Raw genomic sequence first — 16061 nt, 5'->3', positions numbered from 1 at the left:
TGTTATTCAGGATCACAAGGGTCTGGGCTTCATCGTAGGTTGGCTCTGCCACCCGGAAGTTAGCTTCATCTGTTGGTAGTCTCTGCTACCCGAAAGTGAGAAGGCGGCTCTGCCGTCGAAAGGACCCGTTGCACTCAGTAACTAGAAATTAAAAGGGCTGACCGACTCCAGAGGGAGTTGGTGTCCTAGATGTGGTCTTTAGATTAGTGGGTGCACGATAACGAGAAATAGAACAGGCGACTCTTCTGAACAATACGGATACATGTGGACATGACAACTCCTTAGAATTTGATCGTGCTAATGGGGGTAGTACTGCACTTGTTGCTATGTGGTAATGCAAACAGAGTTCGTAGAAAACATAGTGGCTATAAAGAGGAGAGAGGTTGGTTTCAGTACATGTTCAGAAAAATTGAATCTGTGTACGTATTGATAGCCGTATGCAATTCTGAATTTCATTGTGAAAATTTAGTCCCATGAAAATAAAATCTACAATTGCAAAGTTTGCTACTAACGAGCTGCAATGACTCCTGCTTATACCCAAGCATGCAGTGTATGGCTAACTGTAATCGACATCAAGTGTGTCGGAGTGCGCTCGGTTCGGTTGCCGCTAAACAGGGTTCTCGTCGTATACCAAATCGCTGAGCCCGACCACGGCACAGCCATGCGTCGCTAGAAGAGCAGCCCGCGTTGCGTTTTGGAGCCAGGTGAACGGCCGGTGCGCGGCCCGAGGCGTGCGCCACCGCCACGCCGAGCAGGGTCACGTCCGCGCCACCGCCACACACCAGGATGGCACCACGGCCGCGGCGTCGACGGCGTCGGGACGTCTCGGCGACGCCTCATCGGCAGCTGCTCAGGCCAGTCGCGATCGCGTGTTAGTCGCACGATCGAGGCGCGCGGCGGCGGCGTCTCAGTGGCAAGTGCCAACACGACCGGGCTCGACGGGGGGCCAATGCAAGCCACCGTGACGGCGTGGTGTGCAAAGCCGGAGTCCGGGAGGAAAGATACGGGGGCAAGTACCAGTCAGGAACGCGGCGTGGCGCGGAGCAGAGGAGGAACCCATGCTCATGGAGCTGCCGCCCAGCTCAGGGGGTGGACGGTATTTCATTTACCGTCCACCCCTTGGTCACCTGATGGCCATCAGATCGGACATGGGCGACCCAGATTAGGCATGATAGCGAGCTGACTCGGCTGTTTTCTGGCTCGGGATCCGGATGGCGCGAGCATGGCGCAGCGGCCAAGTTCCATGGTGAATGCTGACCGCGCTGCTCGATGTCGCGGGCTGGTCCGCGGCCCGGCGGCGTCCACGGACCCGCCGCTGATGGGGAGCGGCCACTTCGCGGCGGAAGGGTTCCGCAAGGCGGCGTTCGTGGAGAACATCAATGCCGTGGACGAGGTTCGTCGTCCCGAACGCCGGCAAGGCCCGTCTGATCACCACCAGGCCGCAGTGCTACACCGTCGATGGGTTCGGCGTTGACAACACCGGCATGAACACCTATTACGGCGGGCCAGGCCATTTCCGCGACTGAATCGAGTAAAGGTTTGATAAATTTGATTGATGGTTCAATAATTTGAAGAAACAACCATAGATCGAAAAGGTAAGTTTTATCTCGTTTCAGGCGTGATCAGAGTGAAATTTCTCGCGGGATGCGTAATGGACTACAATACAATACAGGCATCGAGAGAAGCGATCCGTGCGCACGGCACGGGCGTGCGAGATGGGGCGGGTTCTTCTTGTCCTCGTTCTACCTGAGCCTCGACTCGTCGGTGAAGCGGGTGGCGAGCTTGGCGGTGTCGCGCCACCGGGACGCCTCGCGCTCCGTCTCCCGCAGCTTCCGCCGCGCGCGCTCCAGCGCCGACTCCAGCTCCGCGATCCGCGCCTCGTGTCGCGATTGCAGGAGCGCGTGCAGCCTCCGCTCCAGCTCGCGTGCCGACACGCCGCCGTGAGGCGGGCTCTTCCCGTTGCTCTCAGCGTCGAGCTCGTCCTCCTCCTCGTTGTCGTTGTCTTGGTTCCCGTCGCTGTCGCTGTCCGTTGCTCCGTCCTCATCGACACCGTCGTCGTCAGAGCCGGAGCAGATCGCCGAGTGGCTCCTCGAAGAGGCACTGCTCTTGGCCTCCGTCTGCCATTACGATGATCGACCAGAATTCAGAACAGAGCATTGAACTGAATGAGCACAGTTCTAACTGCGCCGTCGGCAGTAATAGTACCTCGAGTTCACGATCACGCCAAGGACTCGCGTGCTCCTCATCGCTCGATGCTTGCTGCAAGCGCGACAGCTCCGCCTCAAGCTCGGCTTCCATCCGGTCCATGTCACGGTGCCCCGCGTTTTCGCTCGTCCCGCGGCTCGCCGGCGCGGACTGGGGCACGGCGCCCTCATCGTCGCCGGCGCGGACGAAGGGCCCCTTGACGACACTGGCGCCGTCGGTGTGGCCTTCGGACCCGCTGGGGCGGCCGTTGCAGCTCCGCGCGTCGGCCCTGACGTCCAGCATCAGCCGCTCCATCTGGGCGCGCAGCTCGGCCATCCTGCTCAGCTCCGCGGCGCTCTTGGAGAGCAGCAGGACCAGGCTCGCGCCCAGACCCAGGCTCGCCGGCAGCGCGTCCTCCGCCGCCGTGGCCTTCTTCCCTGCACGCCATGAGCGCCGTCGTCACCACTTGGTCATGGAACGTTGACGACACGAATGAGCAATGCCAGCAGCACCGATCGCCATGGACACGAGCACGTACCAGCAAGAGAACTCCTAGGCGACTCGCGAAGCGCCAGTTGGTCTCCCACCACCTTGGGCGCGGCCGCCTCCCTTAAATGTTCCTCATTCGCGGTGGCGTGGGCGTCCTCCTTGGCCGCCGCGACGCTGGAGCAGTAGCGTGGGAAGAGGCGCAGGCGGCACCCGAACCCGCCGCCGCCGCGACGGCCCCTGTGGAGGATGCGCGACAGCAGCGAGCGCGGCGAGGAGCAATCGCGGCCGCGGGGCGGGCCAGCGGCGGAGGCCCTGGTGAGGAGCGTCCCGACTGTGGGAGGCGACGAGGGCGAGAAGCGCGCCGGCGCGGTGCTCTCCTCCACCGCCATTGCCATTGGTTATCGCTTTGACGATTTGGGAAATAATAGTGTTCTTGGAGGATCCGATGGGCCTGGGATTCAGGATTCGTTCGAGGCGCGTGTATTTATAGTGGGCGGCAACCATGGAGGAGAGGAGTTTATGCTGGGCGGAATGGCCAGGCCTTTGACGCCCGTGGAATTCAAACAGTCGTCGAGCCATTTGCGGGCGTGTTAATGAGGTGATGGATGGTAGGTTTTCCGTATAAATTGGGTGTAGCATAGTAGGAGGAGGAGTATCAGTGTTCATTTACAGCGCGCCACCAGCTGGCGTCGACGACGTCGCCGCCGGGGTCCTTCGAATTCCCAATCCCACTGGCTCCGGCAATCCGATCGGCGTCGCCGTGCATGTCGGTGCTGGACGCCTCCTTCCTTCAGGGGTTTGAATTGCCGCTTTGGCAAACTACGCTGTAATGGTAGGTAACCATACACCAATTTTTTTCCAACTAGGAACTCTATTTTTTTTTTCCTACTTACCTACTCCTACAAAGTGCAAGTGCAATTGTAAACATAATTGCACGGTGCATACAAACCAGAGTGTGCTGAGAATTTCAGGTGCGAGGCGAGAGAGCAGGGACGGGGAGGGAATGATGGAGGAGTTGCGCAAGATCTGATGGCGGGGACGGGAGGCCGGCACGGTGGTTGTTGGGTGCGCGCGCTCTTGCTCCAACCGACGGTCAGAGGGAACGCGTGAGCCACCTTAAATTGGTCGTCCGTCCTCGCGCCTTGTTCGTCCGTCCTGTGAGTGAGGCCCCAGTGATCTCCATCCGATAACCGGCGGGACGGGAGCCTCGTCGCCTCGTCCTCATGCCAATTGCCAACCGGAATCATGTACGGATGCGCCCCACAACTCATTTACAAATCTCAGCTAACCTCTCGTATCCAAATGGAGACTCTTTGAAATTTCCAATCCGTTTGGCTCGTATATGCAATGCGTCTGGATGTTATAGATGTGGAACATCAGTACGAACACAAGAGCAAAAAGGCTGTCCACGCATGCCGTATTACATGGCGCAAAAACAGGTTTATACTTTATAGAGACGAAAACACATAAAGCTGTCAGAATTGAAACATAACAGATTGAGTTGTCATTTCATTTCTCCACTAATTAATCGACAACAAAAACGAGCATAAGGTCCATTGATATGCCCAACTCTACACAACAGTAACACACACAGAAAATCTAACAAAGAGGAAAACTCATTTCAAAATTGAAGGACACATCAGGGATGTGCTTCTACAATGTCTCATATCCTTAGAGGCTGGTGCCCAGACCTGGCCTGGTCAGTTTGTATTCTCCTCCGCTGCCGTGATCTGATGTTTTTCATCTCTTGGAAAGGGTTCGGCCCACTGAAACCTTGCTTTGATTTCCTCACCTTCTTCCTCCTTCCACGGTCATATTCCTCGTCCCTAGGAATGAGATGGCATGAATGTTTCAAAGAAAAAGTTGTATAATTATTAAAAAAAACTACAATAAAGCATTCGATCCTTAAAGAATAAAGAAACTATAATAGGGGAACATAAAAATATCCAACATAATACAGGGTTTATAACCATTCATATCAGGAAGTAGCTGCTTTGGAAAGCAGAACCAAGCTACATATTCTGAAAATTTTAAACTACTCAAGTTAGAGCAAGGAGCCAGCCTGCTCCAGCTGGTAGTCGAGATAAAAGTGTCCAGAGCCAGTCTCGTCAATGTTAGCCCAAGGCAAGAGGACTCATGCATCATGGTCAAAATGAAATAAATAGTGTGACTTATTGGCAATGGGTAGAACATTTAACTTACCGTTCATCTAAAACATAGCCAATGCTGGTGGAACTCGAATGTTGCATTTCTGCCGCTTTAGTATTTGGCATGTCATCATCATCCCATTGTGGAACTGCAAGAAGAAAATGATAAGATACATTGTTGATGGTAGGATAAGGGAAGCAAAGAAAAGATATGCATGCACATTTCTGTGAGGCTGCACATGCATTTCGTCAGGGAAGAGTTGCACACTAACCTCTTAAACCCCTCGTGAGGAGATTAAAATGCCAGGAGCCTTTCTCATCTGTAACCCCACATTTTCCTGAATCAGGATTTAACACAGAGCTCGGGCATGAGCTTGCTGCTAGCTCAGCAGCAGCAAGAGTTGCATCCTTGCTGACCTTCTTGTCCAGGGTAAGTTCAGCAGCACAGGAATTTCCAAGATTTTGTTTCTTGTTATACATCTGGACAGCATCTTCAGAACTTGCAGAGTTACGGGAGCGTTTTTGTCTATGGGATTTTCGCGACATGCCACTAGTAAGCACAGTTTCTGATGTTGATGTCTGCCGATCATCACCAGTACTTTCAGCGTTTGCATCAGATGTCAATCGCCTTCTAGTTCTCTTGTGTTTCCTTTTCTTGCATGGTTTCAGTGACGCCAACAACAGTTGTTTGGACCCAAAATAAAAGTTGACAGCTGGATGACTCACATGCTTCTTTGACTTGATTTTAATGATTTTATGTAGATTGCCATGACATGGATCCTTGTCTACCACCTGGACAGAATTTTCAGAGCACATCATCTGCGCACAATCCTCAGAACTAGCCACATGTGCAGAGTCTTCAGAACCGATTTTCTTCTCGCAGTTGACATGTCCAGTATCTAGCGAGTTATTCTTCTTAAAGGTCTGCAAGTAGTTAATAAAATAAAGCACATAATAGTATCAATGAAAAGCTCTCGTTTTTTTTACCATGAAATAGAGCAGCAGTGAATGCATGGCATAACTATTGTTATATGGGCAACAGCATGCACAGTTGCACACTGCTCCATATAAACAACCCAAAATAAAAGACAGGAAACCAGTGGTTCCATACCTGGTCATCTGCATCTGCCATATGGCCAGTTTCCATAACAGAGACTTCCTTCGCCATAGACTGCCCATCCCCCAGTGAATTGTTCCGCACAGCAGTCTGCAGAAGCAAGATATAAAAAATGAAACTTTGTGTTCAGTAGATTGGATTTAGATGTGCAAGCATTGAACATTGGACCATAACATTGCATGGAGAAAGAGAGTAATGGCAGGACTTGTAAGGTTTACCTGCTCCTCTACTTTTACTTTATCATCAATGCTTTTCACAGAAAGCTCGTTCACCACAATTAGACCATCATGTTGCTTAACAGGCTCTGTCCCTTTAGCTTCATTACCACTGGTTGAATCTTCATTGCCGGTTAGTGTTCCATTAGAAACAGCGGTATCCTACCGTATTCGCAAGAGAAAGCAATAGAGTAAATATAAAATATTGAAAACTCAAAATTGTAAAAAAAAAAGAGCCAAAAAAGCAGCACACACGGAAGCATCACAGGGTACCTCAGTTGGGATGAATGGTGCAATAGTTGTTGCATCGCTATCAGGAGTTGGTTTGCAAAACACTTCTGTTTGAGGTTCAATGGCCTGCTCGTTTGCCCCCAATAACCCATCTGCACCATTGCATAATTGAAAAGCAGAAGCAGGGATGCCTTTGCCTGAATCAGTGAGTGCACCATCAGATTCTAGTTGCAATTCTTGCAATGGCTTCTCATATGCCTTCTGATCAGAGTTTGCATCACAGAGAACACAAGCATCAGGCTGTGCTGTAAACGTTGTCTCCCTTTGACTAGCTGGTGCAGTTTGTTCTGTTTTGGTGGATGTAGCAGTACCATCAAGATGTGAGCATGTGGCTTTCTGTACTGGCTCATTGTTTTGGGATGTTGAAGCTTTAGTAACTTCAGTGCTTCCATGTTCATTTGAACACTGGTCCTGCGAAGTGGCACTAATATTGCTGGGCTGACCATCATCTGGGTTCAGCTTCTGTGACTTCATATCAAGAATAAAAACATCAGGCTGTCCTGGAGACATTGTCTCCCTCTGAACACTCAGTGCTATTTGCTCTGCTTTGGTGGACAAGGTATCAACACCATCTGGGAGTGTATGTGGGGCTTTCTGTACTGATACATTGTTTTGGGATGTTGAAGCATTAATAACTTCAATGCTGCTATGCTCATTTGAACACTGGTCTTGTGAAGTGGCACTAATATCACTGGGCTGACCCTTATCTGGGTCATGCTTCTGCAACTTTATATCTTCTTTGGCAATTGTAGAAAAATCCAATGTTTTTTCCACTAGACCATTCCGAATGGCACCGTTCATACATGTAATCTTCTCGGATATTATTTTCTTTTCTGACAAACTGGCATCACCATTATCTTTTTGAATTACAGCGCTCCTTACTTTGTCACGAACATAAAATAACATGTATGCTTTCTGCCTTAGTACATCTGCCTCACGGACTTGGCGGACCTAGAGATATACACAAATAATCAGCAGAACGGACAAAGAGCTTAAAGTAAAGAAAAATCGAATAAAGTATGCACCTGAGATAACTTAAGCACACCAATAATTATCATTGGGAACAACCACAGTGCTAACCTGAGAAAAAATATCACCAACTCTCCCTCTTTGCCCATACAGATACTTCCCTGCTAAATCCACCCACTGTCCCACACACAATCCAAAATTCTTCAAACAGCAGGCCCTTATACAAGATAGAGCAACTAAACTAGCTCTCTGGCGTGTATGGCAAAATACGCAAGATGCATACACTAAGCAATGATGAGGCAAAACCATTGGACACGAACACAGCATGGAACTACAATATGGATAGGTTAAATTATAATCAGGCAAGTTCTAGCGAGCAGGGACCCTAAACATTGCATAGACATAAGAAATCTGAAGTATATAAACTCCATGTGGCATATTTTGGCCATTTCTTTAACTGACAGGACAAATATTGTCAACGGAAATATGCACAGGACGAATAAAGATGGATTTGGGGGGAAAGGAAGAAAACAAATGCATGAGGTGCCACTGGTAAAAACAGTATAAAAACCCACAGCATGGATCAACACCAAGTCAAATATGTTAAATCTGGAAGGATCAGAATTCCAACCTCGTTATCATCAAGATTGTGCCATAACCCACTGGATGTCCGAACGAAGCAATAATAGTGACCCGACTGTGTGTTCCAACCAGCATGAACCAAAACACCATAGAGGCTATATTTCAAATCCATACCCTACACATAAAGAGTGTGAGCAATACAAAAACTCAGTAACACATATACAAAACTATACTATGAAAAGCAACTACACTAGTACTTTCCAAAATAGTAACTTACTTCTGAATTGCTGACAAATGGCTTCAAGTTTAAAGTTGTTTGAAAATCCACCTTTTTGTCAATCTTTTGAAGAGGGTTGAAAGGACTAAAGCGCTTCAGGTGAATCGTCAACACAGAAGGAGCTTTATCAATAAGAAACCTTTTCTTTGCCACAACTTTCTGCTTGCACTGCTGGCAGTTGTAGTGCTTTTCCCCACCATCTAATAGCTCCTCCTCGGTAAAATTGTAAAGTGCTTTCATCAATGTGGCAGCATTGCCAATTTCAAGGCTGAGATCCAGGAAAGGATCAAATTTGTTCGAACAGTGTGAGCACTTTGTACATCTCACCTGCAACGTGTATATATATACATCAGACAGTGTTTATATGAGGAATATAGCTTCATTTGATATTACTCGTATGAAGGCAATTATGCAATTGGCACAATATACCTGACTTCTTAAGCGGCCACCAAATATTCTGTGAACTAGACTCCTCTCATAGGCACTTGGAGACTCACTTGATATACCAGATGGTAAGCAGGATTTGTGCATTGACTCAAGCAAGCTAACCATTAGCTCATGAGCATCTTCCTGCCTAGTGTTACGAAAACTACGAGAAATGCCTGCCTTGCAGTTAAGGACTGCACCATCTACGTTTGAATGAATGTAGATAAGTTTTCATACTTTTAAATTTAAAAGAGAAAAAAAAGAAACTGCTCAATTAGATTATAGCAAATGAAAGGATACATCTTAAGTTCTTGACAAACAGCAGTGGTGTCAGAATTTTCCCAGTTGACCGTAAAGCAGACGTAACATGATCTTGGAGGGCACACAATGCACAGAATCCAGCAGCCCGACCTGTAAAAAGTCATAAAAATGAATTAAAACGAATCACGGAAACAACATTTGCACCCTACAGAAAGTCTAGCAGTTGCCAGTGCCAAAAGTAAAGCCCAAGAGGGGCAAACTGCCTATATACCACTGGTGTATACAGCTCTGATAAATAAGGAGGCAGTACAGAATAGATGATATATTGATCATCAACAGGTCATCATATATACTAGGTAACAACCAAATAAGGGACAATATATACTAGGTAACAACCAAATAAGGGACAATATATATTTTGTCTGAAAACACAGAATGCTCAAAAGCAACAACAATGGCTGTTTTAATTTGGACTTCTGTAGACAACACCATGTGTACATGCAGATTGTCTTTTTAGATAAAGGTATTAGCTCTGTTCAATTCCTCTGCATGAGTTGTGAACCCAACATCAGCATGCAGACTGTCTATGGGCTGGTTGCAAGTGGCAGCAAACTTACATGAGGAATTGTGCTTGCTGCTCTGCAGGTAGGCCACGAATGGCTCGGTGTACGTCAAGCATTGCAGAACCGAGTTGAGGTAGCATGTATTGCCGAGATTGTGCAAGCCAGCACCCTGCGTTGCATACACCAGCCCAACTCAGTGAATTCACTTGCATGACGTTGAATCGAATGGCCGTAGCCCAAACAGTAGCGACAAAAGAGAGCCGAGTTTCAAAAGCAAAAGGAGGTCCAAAAAATTTTGGCAGCAAATCGTCATCCCCAAGGGCCGAGGCAACGTTCAAGAAACTTCAGCTTTCTGAACAACAAAGGAAAACTTGCAGAATAAAATGAGGATTCATCAACCAACTAAAACCCTCCACTCCAGAATGCAGCTCCACTGGCGAACGCAAACTAACTGCGAGATCGCAACAAAAATCACGAATTGCACACTCACGATTCTCCGCAGGTAGACCCTCGCGGCGCTGAGCTCCGGATCGAACCCGCTCCCGCTACTCTCCCCAGTCTCGAACCTCCTGCCCTCGCGCCCGCTCCGCGCCGCCGCCGCCACGCGCTTATCAGCGCCCGCGAATAGACTCGTCTCCATTCGAAATCCTCCCGGCACGGCCACAGCCGCCGCCGCCGGAGGAGGAGGAGGAGGAGGCTTAGTGGCGGCGTGGAACTCTATCCTCCTGTGCAGCAGCCCCTCCGGCGCCGCCGCCTCCCCCATTCTCCTAGGGTTCGCGCGCGAGTGGCGGCGCGGGAGCAGATCGGGCGGTTCCGAGCAGATATTTCCGCTAATTTTGGGCTAATTTCTGAAGTAAAATCCTGCGGTTTTGCAATGGATTTTGGGGCCGGGGTGATTGATTTTGGGGCCGAGCCGATTTGGGGGCGCGAGAGGAAGAGGACGAGGTGGGAGGTGGGGTTTAGTCGAGGTGCTCTTGACAGATGGACGGCTGCGATTAGGCGAGTGGGGGTTATGGGCCCATCTGGGGCGTTGGTAGTGGGGCCGGGGTGGTTTTGGACGCTAGGTGCTGCGGCGGCGGCGGAATGAGGCGTGGAGTCGAAGCCGAAGCCTTGGCGGTAATTTTTCAGCTTGCACCTCAAGATTATTCAAGTATTGTGTCCAGCGACCTTGTATTTGTATGTAGGCCTTGTTTGCAAGTTGGAACGGAGTCTCCTGAACGGTTTCCTCCGAATTTCTTGCAAAATGCGGTTTCTTTTCTAAAATCATTGCAGACCGCATGTGAACGAAAGTATGAAAAAAACCTTTGCTTGCATGCAGTTTGGCACACGGCCAACTGGCCAAGGACTACAGAACAATGCTTTGTGCAAATAATCTTATGCGGGATAAGTAAAATAAACCAAAGGCTAGCCAGGAGCCAACAGGTCGACGTGGTCACATTGTGTTTTGTGCTTTTGGTGAGCGCGGACAATGGGGACGGTTGAGGCCGGCGGCGGCCGTGTTCCCCAGTTGGACGGCAGCAGTATGCAACAACTCTGAGAAAGAATGGGTTCGGCACCAGAAGCGACGGGGAAGGAATCGCCGAGTCGAATAGTCCATGATTGTGAGCGGACACGTACGCCACCGCCACTCCAACTCCAACGTGAATCGAGTTGGCAATGCCGGATTTAACTAATCGCCCTGCCATCCGTCGGCGGCGAGAGGTGGCGGCTCGCCGGCTCGGCATGCGTATCAACGGAGAACAACAAACAGATGGGCCCACCTCTGTCAGGGACTGCAGCTTCATCTGTGCTGCAGGGCCTGAGCTGAGCTGCAAATCCAATCTTTACAGATTGCGATTGGGATCAGAAACGATGCCTGATCGACCCAATGACAAATCCGAACCATGATTGCCTCTCTCTGCGATGAAACGCGCGTCGTTGTTGATGGCCGCCTGCGACCGTCTGCTAGCCACCAGAGGTAGCCAGGTAGGATACTGGGTACCCCACGATGCCGTTATCCACCGCAAAGAACACACAATGCAGCCAGACAGGTGACGTGCTTCCAACCCCTTGAGTCACGCACGAGCACAAGCTTGTGGTGCAGGGCACAATAAACAAACGGATGAGCCAAGCTTTTGGCAACCACTAGAATCAATCAATAATCATATCAGCCAACTACCCGGCCACGTTAACTTGAGCTTCCAGCTGACCTTGGGAAATGACGGCTTCCTTTGGGTCAGCTTTTGTGGCTGTGGTGATGCCCCCCCCCCCCTACTCTGTTAATTAAATCAGTAATTCTATAGTATACATGAGTAATTGAGTATTTAACAACGTGGTAACATTAGTTTCGCAGAAAACAGCCAAGTCTTTACTTCATGAAATGGAGCTTTGGCTCCAAATGGGGCCTTGTTTAGTTGCCTGATTTTAGGTGTCCAAAATCACTGTACTAGCACTGTAGCACACTGTAGCGTTTTGTTTGTATTTGTGAATTATTATCCAAATATTGACTAATTAGGCTCAAAAGATTCGTCTCGCAAAGTACAACCAAACTGTGCAATTAGTTTTTGATTTCGTCTACATTTAGTACTCCATGCATATACCGCAAGTTTGATGTGACGGAGAATCTTCTTTTTACACAGTGTGAAAGTTAGAAGTTTGGGGAACTAAACAAGACCCGTATCACTAACACATCACGCCTCGACTCCGCTCCCGGTAAAAAATTTGTTCGGAACTTGGCGGCAAATCCAACCACCAACGGCCGACCTACCCTAGATCCCCAAATCTCACGTCACTGCCTCCTGGTTTGTTTTTGTAACTTTATTTTGCGTAGAAACTAGAAAGGCCAGGTTTTGGAGGAAAATAGGATCGTGACAGCAACGTTCACCTCTTCCCAGTTACAACAAACCGACATTAAATTTAGCTTCTAACGCAACAACTAACACAATCAGTGAGCTTTCAGCACCTATTTTTCTGAAAATTTAAAATAATTGAGAGAACAATCTAATAAACCTAAAAAATGTGATTTAAAAATATATAGATTTGGTAAACAAATTTGAAAAACCAAGGAGGTTCATCAAGTCGTATATCTGCTCCGGAAAAATTATCAAATGAAGCAACATAAATTCATTTGTCTGTAGAAAATAAAAAACAAAGCAGCCAGGGTAGAGTAAAGGAGCATCTAGAAAAAAGAAATTAACAGCTGCGCCTGAAAGAAAACAATTAAATTAAAGTCTAGTCAAACGCCACCGCTTATCGTCTTCCTCCTGCCTTCTCCCCTTCGTCCTCGCCCAACTCAATCCCTCTCCTCTTACCATTTCGCAAATCACCACCCAAATCTACTGAAAACACCTGCTTTTTCCTGCGCGCCTTCGATCTGAAACCCCTAGCTCGGAGTACTCAAGAAGATTTCACGGAGCCGGAGTAGGAGTAGTTATTTCTTACATTCCTGTAATCTTCCTGCTACGTCACAGCAATTAGCGGCTCAAATCCGCACGGCCCGAGCAGCTATCGATTTCGCTGGGATGGGATTCTCGATGTAGCGTATACTTCAGCTGTATTGCGAAAGATTGAATCGAATCGATTGCTGGAGGCGTGGAGTTGAGCAGCTCTTGCCTCTTGGAGTACCTGCGAATCGAAGTGATCCAGAGATTGGACCTGTTGGTCCTACCGCGCCATGGCGCTGTTCCGGAAGTTTTTCTATAAGAAGCCGCCCGATGGGCTGCTCCTCATCACGGACAACATATACGGTAACGGAGTTCTTCCTTTGCATGTCCCGTGCATTTCTTTAGTTGCGTCCAGTAGACAAATTCTCGCTGTGCCCTTGGCCCCTAGCAGCTTAGAGCAAGGAATGGTTCAATTAGATTGATATGGAGTTATTTGCATTGTCTAAGCGTGATTTAGTTGAGCTGTGATGAGCTTAGCAAGATGCAATCAAAATAATCCGAGAATTCACCACCATTGCTCTCAAAGTTTCAGTTTTAGGTGCACCATGTATCAGAGAGTTAGAAAGTGCTGGGTGATCGTTTCAATAATCATATTCATCTGCATAGGATTTAAAGAGATCAATTGCCTCAGTTTCCGTGTTCTTTCAGAAAAAGAAAAGCTTTCCTATTCAGTTATTAACAAATTTATGCAAAAGCACTAGTATATGTAGTTACATGTATTATCATATCCCTCTAGAATGCCTTAAGATTTGCATGACCATACAGTGTTGAAAGATGGATGGTTGCTTAAATACCAAAAGTTTACATTAATAAAAAAATGTTTGATGTTACTTATAGTACATGTCAAGAACTAGTGGTAAAGACACAACTCACTAGCTACATGGAGAAATTCAAACTGAAACTTGACTTTGGCATGTTTGACTCATAGATTATTATATTTTGTTTCAGTTTTTGATCATTGCTTCTCCATGAAAGAGATGGAAGAGGACCATTTTGAAGCACATATTAGAGGCATTGCAGGAGATCTTCTGGAAAATTTTCGTGATCACTCATTCATGATCTCGAATTTTGGGACTAGGAAGGAAGAAAGCCCTATATACCACATTTTATCTGATTACGGTATGACTGTATTAGACTACCCTGGCCACTATGAGGGATGTCCACTCCTGACTATGGAAATGATTCACTGTATCTTGAAGTCCAGCGAAAGCTGGCTTTCCTTGGGTCAGCATAATTTACTGCTAATGCACTGTGAACAAGGGAGCTGGCCTGTTCTGGCTTTCATGTTAGCTGCTCTTCTAATATACCTGGGGCATTATTCCAATGAGCAGAAAACACTGGATATGCTCTACAAACAATCATCTTTGGAGCTTTTGGAGATGTTTTCACCTCTGAATCCCATGCCTTCTCAAATAAGATATCTGCGCTATATATCAACTAGGAATGTCATGCCTGAGTGGCCTCCAGCTGATCGAGCCCTCACATTAGATTGTGTTATTTTGAGGATGGTTCCAAATTTTCAAGGTCAAGGTGGTTTCCGTCCAATATTCAGGATATATGGCCCAGATCCACTCATGCCCCCTGATCAGACTCCAAAAGTTCTGTTTTCAACTCCAAAGAAAAGCAACCTTGTCCGGTTTTACTCACAGGTAATCGTCTTCGGGTCATTCCTACTCTGTTTAGCTACTGCAGTATCCTATTTAATAGGATGTTTCAGTTTTAAATGTTTCAAAATTTAATCTTCACTAGAAAGAAACTGACCATTTCTGAACTTAGGCAGATGAACTGGTGAAAATAAACCTTCAATGTCATGTCCAAGGAGATGTTGTGCTAGAGTGTATCAATTTGTATGAGGATCTGGATCGTGAAGAGATGATTTTCCGGATCATGTTCAACACAGCATTCATCCGATCGAACATCTTGATGCTTAACCGTGATCATGTAGACATGTTATGGAATGCAAAAGACCAATTCCCTAAAGATTTTCGGTTTGAGGTAAGTATTTGTGCCGAGTGGCTAACTAGACTATTCGTGTCATACATGGATTTTTACATGCAACTTCTGTTGATGGTAGGTTATCTTTTCCGATATGGACGCAGTTACTTCACATGTCACAACAGAGCCTGTTATTCATCAAGAGAAACAAGGACTTGGGGTTGAAGAGTTTGCTAAGGTGCTAGATATCTTTAACCATTTAGACTGGTTGGATGGGAAGAGGGATACTGTACCTCACACAACCCAACTAAAGATATCAGCAGTTACTGATGAGCCTGAGACTTTCTTTGATACTCGAGAAGAACTTGAGTCTGAAATTTTACATGGTCAAATTAACTCTTCTACTGTTGTTCTGAAGCTTGGAAGTGAATTTGGTATGCTTGTCAGCACTGAACCAAGACATATTCGCCTAGATTCAAGTTCAGCTAATGCTCAATCTAAATCACAAACTACAGCACTATCTCCTTCTCGAACACAACCTACTACAGCGTTGTTATCACCTTCTAAGGTTAAGATTCCAAAGACCACTGCTTCATCAAGGGAACTGTCTTCAAATACAGTCATGCCGCAACGATCATCTTCGCCAGTTCAGCCTCAGCAACTAATGTCTGACTCTGCGGTCCAAATGTTAACAGAGATATCAGATTCAGCATCAGCTGAGAAGTCTGGTTCACAAACTCCAGTTGAGCATTCATCACCTCTGATGGCAAATAAATCAGCACCAACTGCATCCCTGATACACTTGTGCACACCTCCTCCTCTTCCTCCCCCTCCACCCACTGTCTCATTACTCCCTGTTCCTGCTAAGTTACCCCAAAATACTAGCACAAGTACCATCGATATCTCCCTTAGATCAACTGTGCACCCTTCCTCACCTTCTTCAGAACCATCAGTCCCTCCTCAAGGTTTTTCGAGAACTGGACAACTGGTCAAGTCACAAGAACCTTCTAATGAAATTCATGGGAAGTTACAAACTGATAGTGCTGAAGGTCCCAATGTTTTCGCATTGTCAGCGGATTTGTCATTGTCACTGGATAAGAAATTAAGATCAGATACTACACCGCCGCCGCCACCACCACCTCCGCCTCCACCTCTTCAAAAATCAGGCATGATGCTGCTCCTT

The 16061-nt window shown here is 47.4% G+C and overlaps 3 protein-coding genes across 4 annotated transcripts in view; 1 reads left to right on the top strand and 2 right to left on the bottom strand.

Moving 5' to 3' along the window:
- Nucleotides 1-1628: 1628 nt before the first annotated feature.
- On the bottom strand, nt 1629-3114 carry LOC101781647 (protein POLAR LOCALIZATION DURING ASYMMETRIC DIVISION AND REDISTRIBUTION). The gene is made up of 3 exons (XM_014805378.2): nt 2723-3114; nt 2206-2621; nt 1629-2117 (listed from the first exon to the last, which is right to left on the bottom strand). Exons 1-3 carry the CDS (start codon nt 3066-3068, stop codon nt 1743-1745), a joined length of 1137 nt encoding a protein of 378 aa, XP_014660864.1. The 5' UTR covers nt 3069-3114; the 3' UTR covers nt 1629-1742.
- A 1012-nt stretch (nt 3115-4126) lies between these two features.
- Nucleotides 4127-10454, bottom strand: LOC101781255 (ubiquitin carboxyl-terminal hydrolase 23). Of its 2 annotated transcripts, none has more exons than XM_022827152.1 (12): nt 10012-10454; nt 9576-9690; nt 8998-9108; nt 8701-8900; nt 8272-8598; nt 8044-8169; nt 6426-7394; nt 6156-6314; nt 5932-6027; nt 5093-5744; nt 4876-4969; nt 4127-4499 (listed from the first exon to the last, which is right to left on the bottom strand). In XM_022827152.1, exons 1-12 carry the CDS (start codon nt 10282-10284, stop codon nt 4337-4339), a joined length of 3285 nt encoding a protein of 1094 aa, XP_022682887.1. In that variant the 5' UTR covers nt 10285-10454; the 3' UTR covers nt 4127-4336. The 2 variants fall into 2 exon arrangements, with proteins under 2 accessions (XP_022682887.1, XP_004954214.1); XM_004954157.2 differs by having other exon boundaries at nt 8701-8873; nt 10012-10453.
- A 2299-nt stretch (nt 10455-12753) lies between these two features.
- Nucleotides 12754-16061, top strand: part of LOC101756960 (formin-like protein 7) — a 14676-nt gene continuing 11368 nt past the window's right edge. Inside the window, exons 1-4 of the mRNA XM_022828914.1 lie at nt 12754-13246; nt 13892-14592; nt 14720-14938; nt 15018-16060. Coding sequence (XP_022684649.1) covers nt 13174-13246; nt 13892-14592; nt 14720-14938; nt 15018-16060 — 2036 coding nt within the window. The 5' untranslated portion in view covers nt 12754-13173. The remainder of the gene's footprint in view (nt 13247-13891; nt 14593-14719; nt 14939-15017; nt 16061) is intronic.

The sequence above is a fragment of the Setaria italica genome, chromosome I, assembly GCF_000263155.2.
Source record: "Setaria italica strain Yugu1 chromosome I, Setaria_italica_v2.0, whole genome shotgun sequence".
NCBI classification, from domain to species: Eukaryota; Viridiplantae; Streptophyta; class Magnoliopsida; order Poales; family Poaceae; genus Setaria; species Setaria italica.
Note: the sequence above shows the minus strand (reverse complement) of the source record. Positions and strands in the feature narration are given on the sequence as shown.

What these genes read in the sequence shown, in the direction of transcription:
- LOC101781647 (XM_014805378.2), bottom strand. Translation starts at nt 3,068, where the DNA reads ATGGCAATGGCGGTGGAGGAGAGCACCGCGCCGGCGCGCTTCTCGCCC. An exon ending in GCCTAGGAGTTCTCTTGCTG is followed by an intron (nt 2,622 to 2,722) that starts GTACGTGCTCGT and finishes CATGGCGTGCAG; the next exon opens with GGAAGAAGGCCACGGCGGCG. An exon ending in GGCGTGATCGTGAACTCGAG is followed by an intron (nt 2,118 to 2,205) that starts GTACTATTACTG and finishes TCGTAATGGCAG; the next exon opens with ACGGAGGCCAAGAGCAGTGC.
- LOC101781255 (XM_022827152.1), bottom strand. Translation starts at nt 10,284, where the DNA reads ATGGGGGAGGCGGCGGCGCCGGAGGGGCTGCTGCACAGGAGGATAGAG. An exon ending in GTTTGTCAAGAACTTAAGAT is followed by an intron (nt 8,901 to 8,997) that starts GTATCCTTTCAT and finishes ATTCAAACGTAG; the next exon opens with ATGGTGCAGTCCTTAACTGC. An exon ending in GTGGCCGCTTAAGAAGTCAG is followed by an intron (nt 8,599 to 8,700) that starts GTATATTGTGCC and finishes TACACGTTGCAG; the next exon opens with GTGAGATGTACAAAGTGCTC.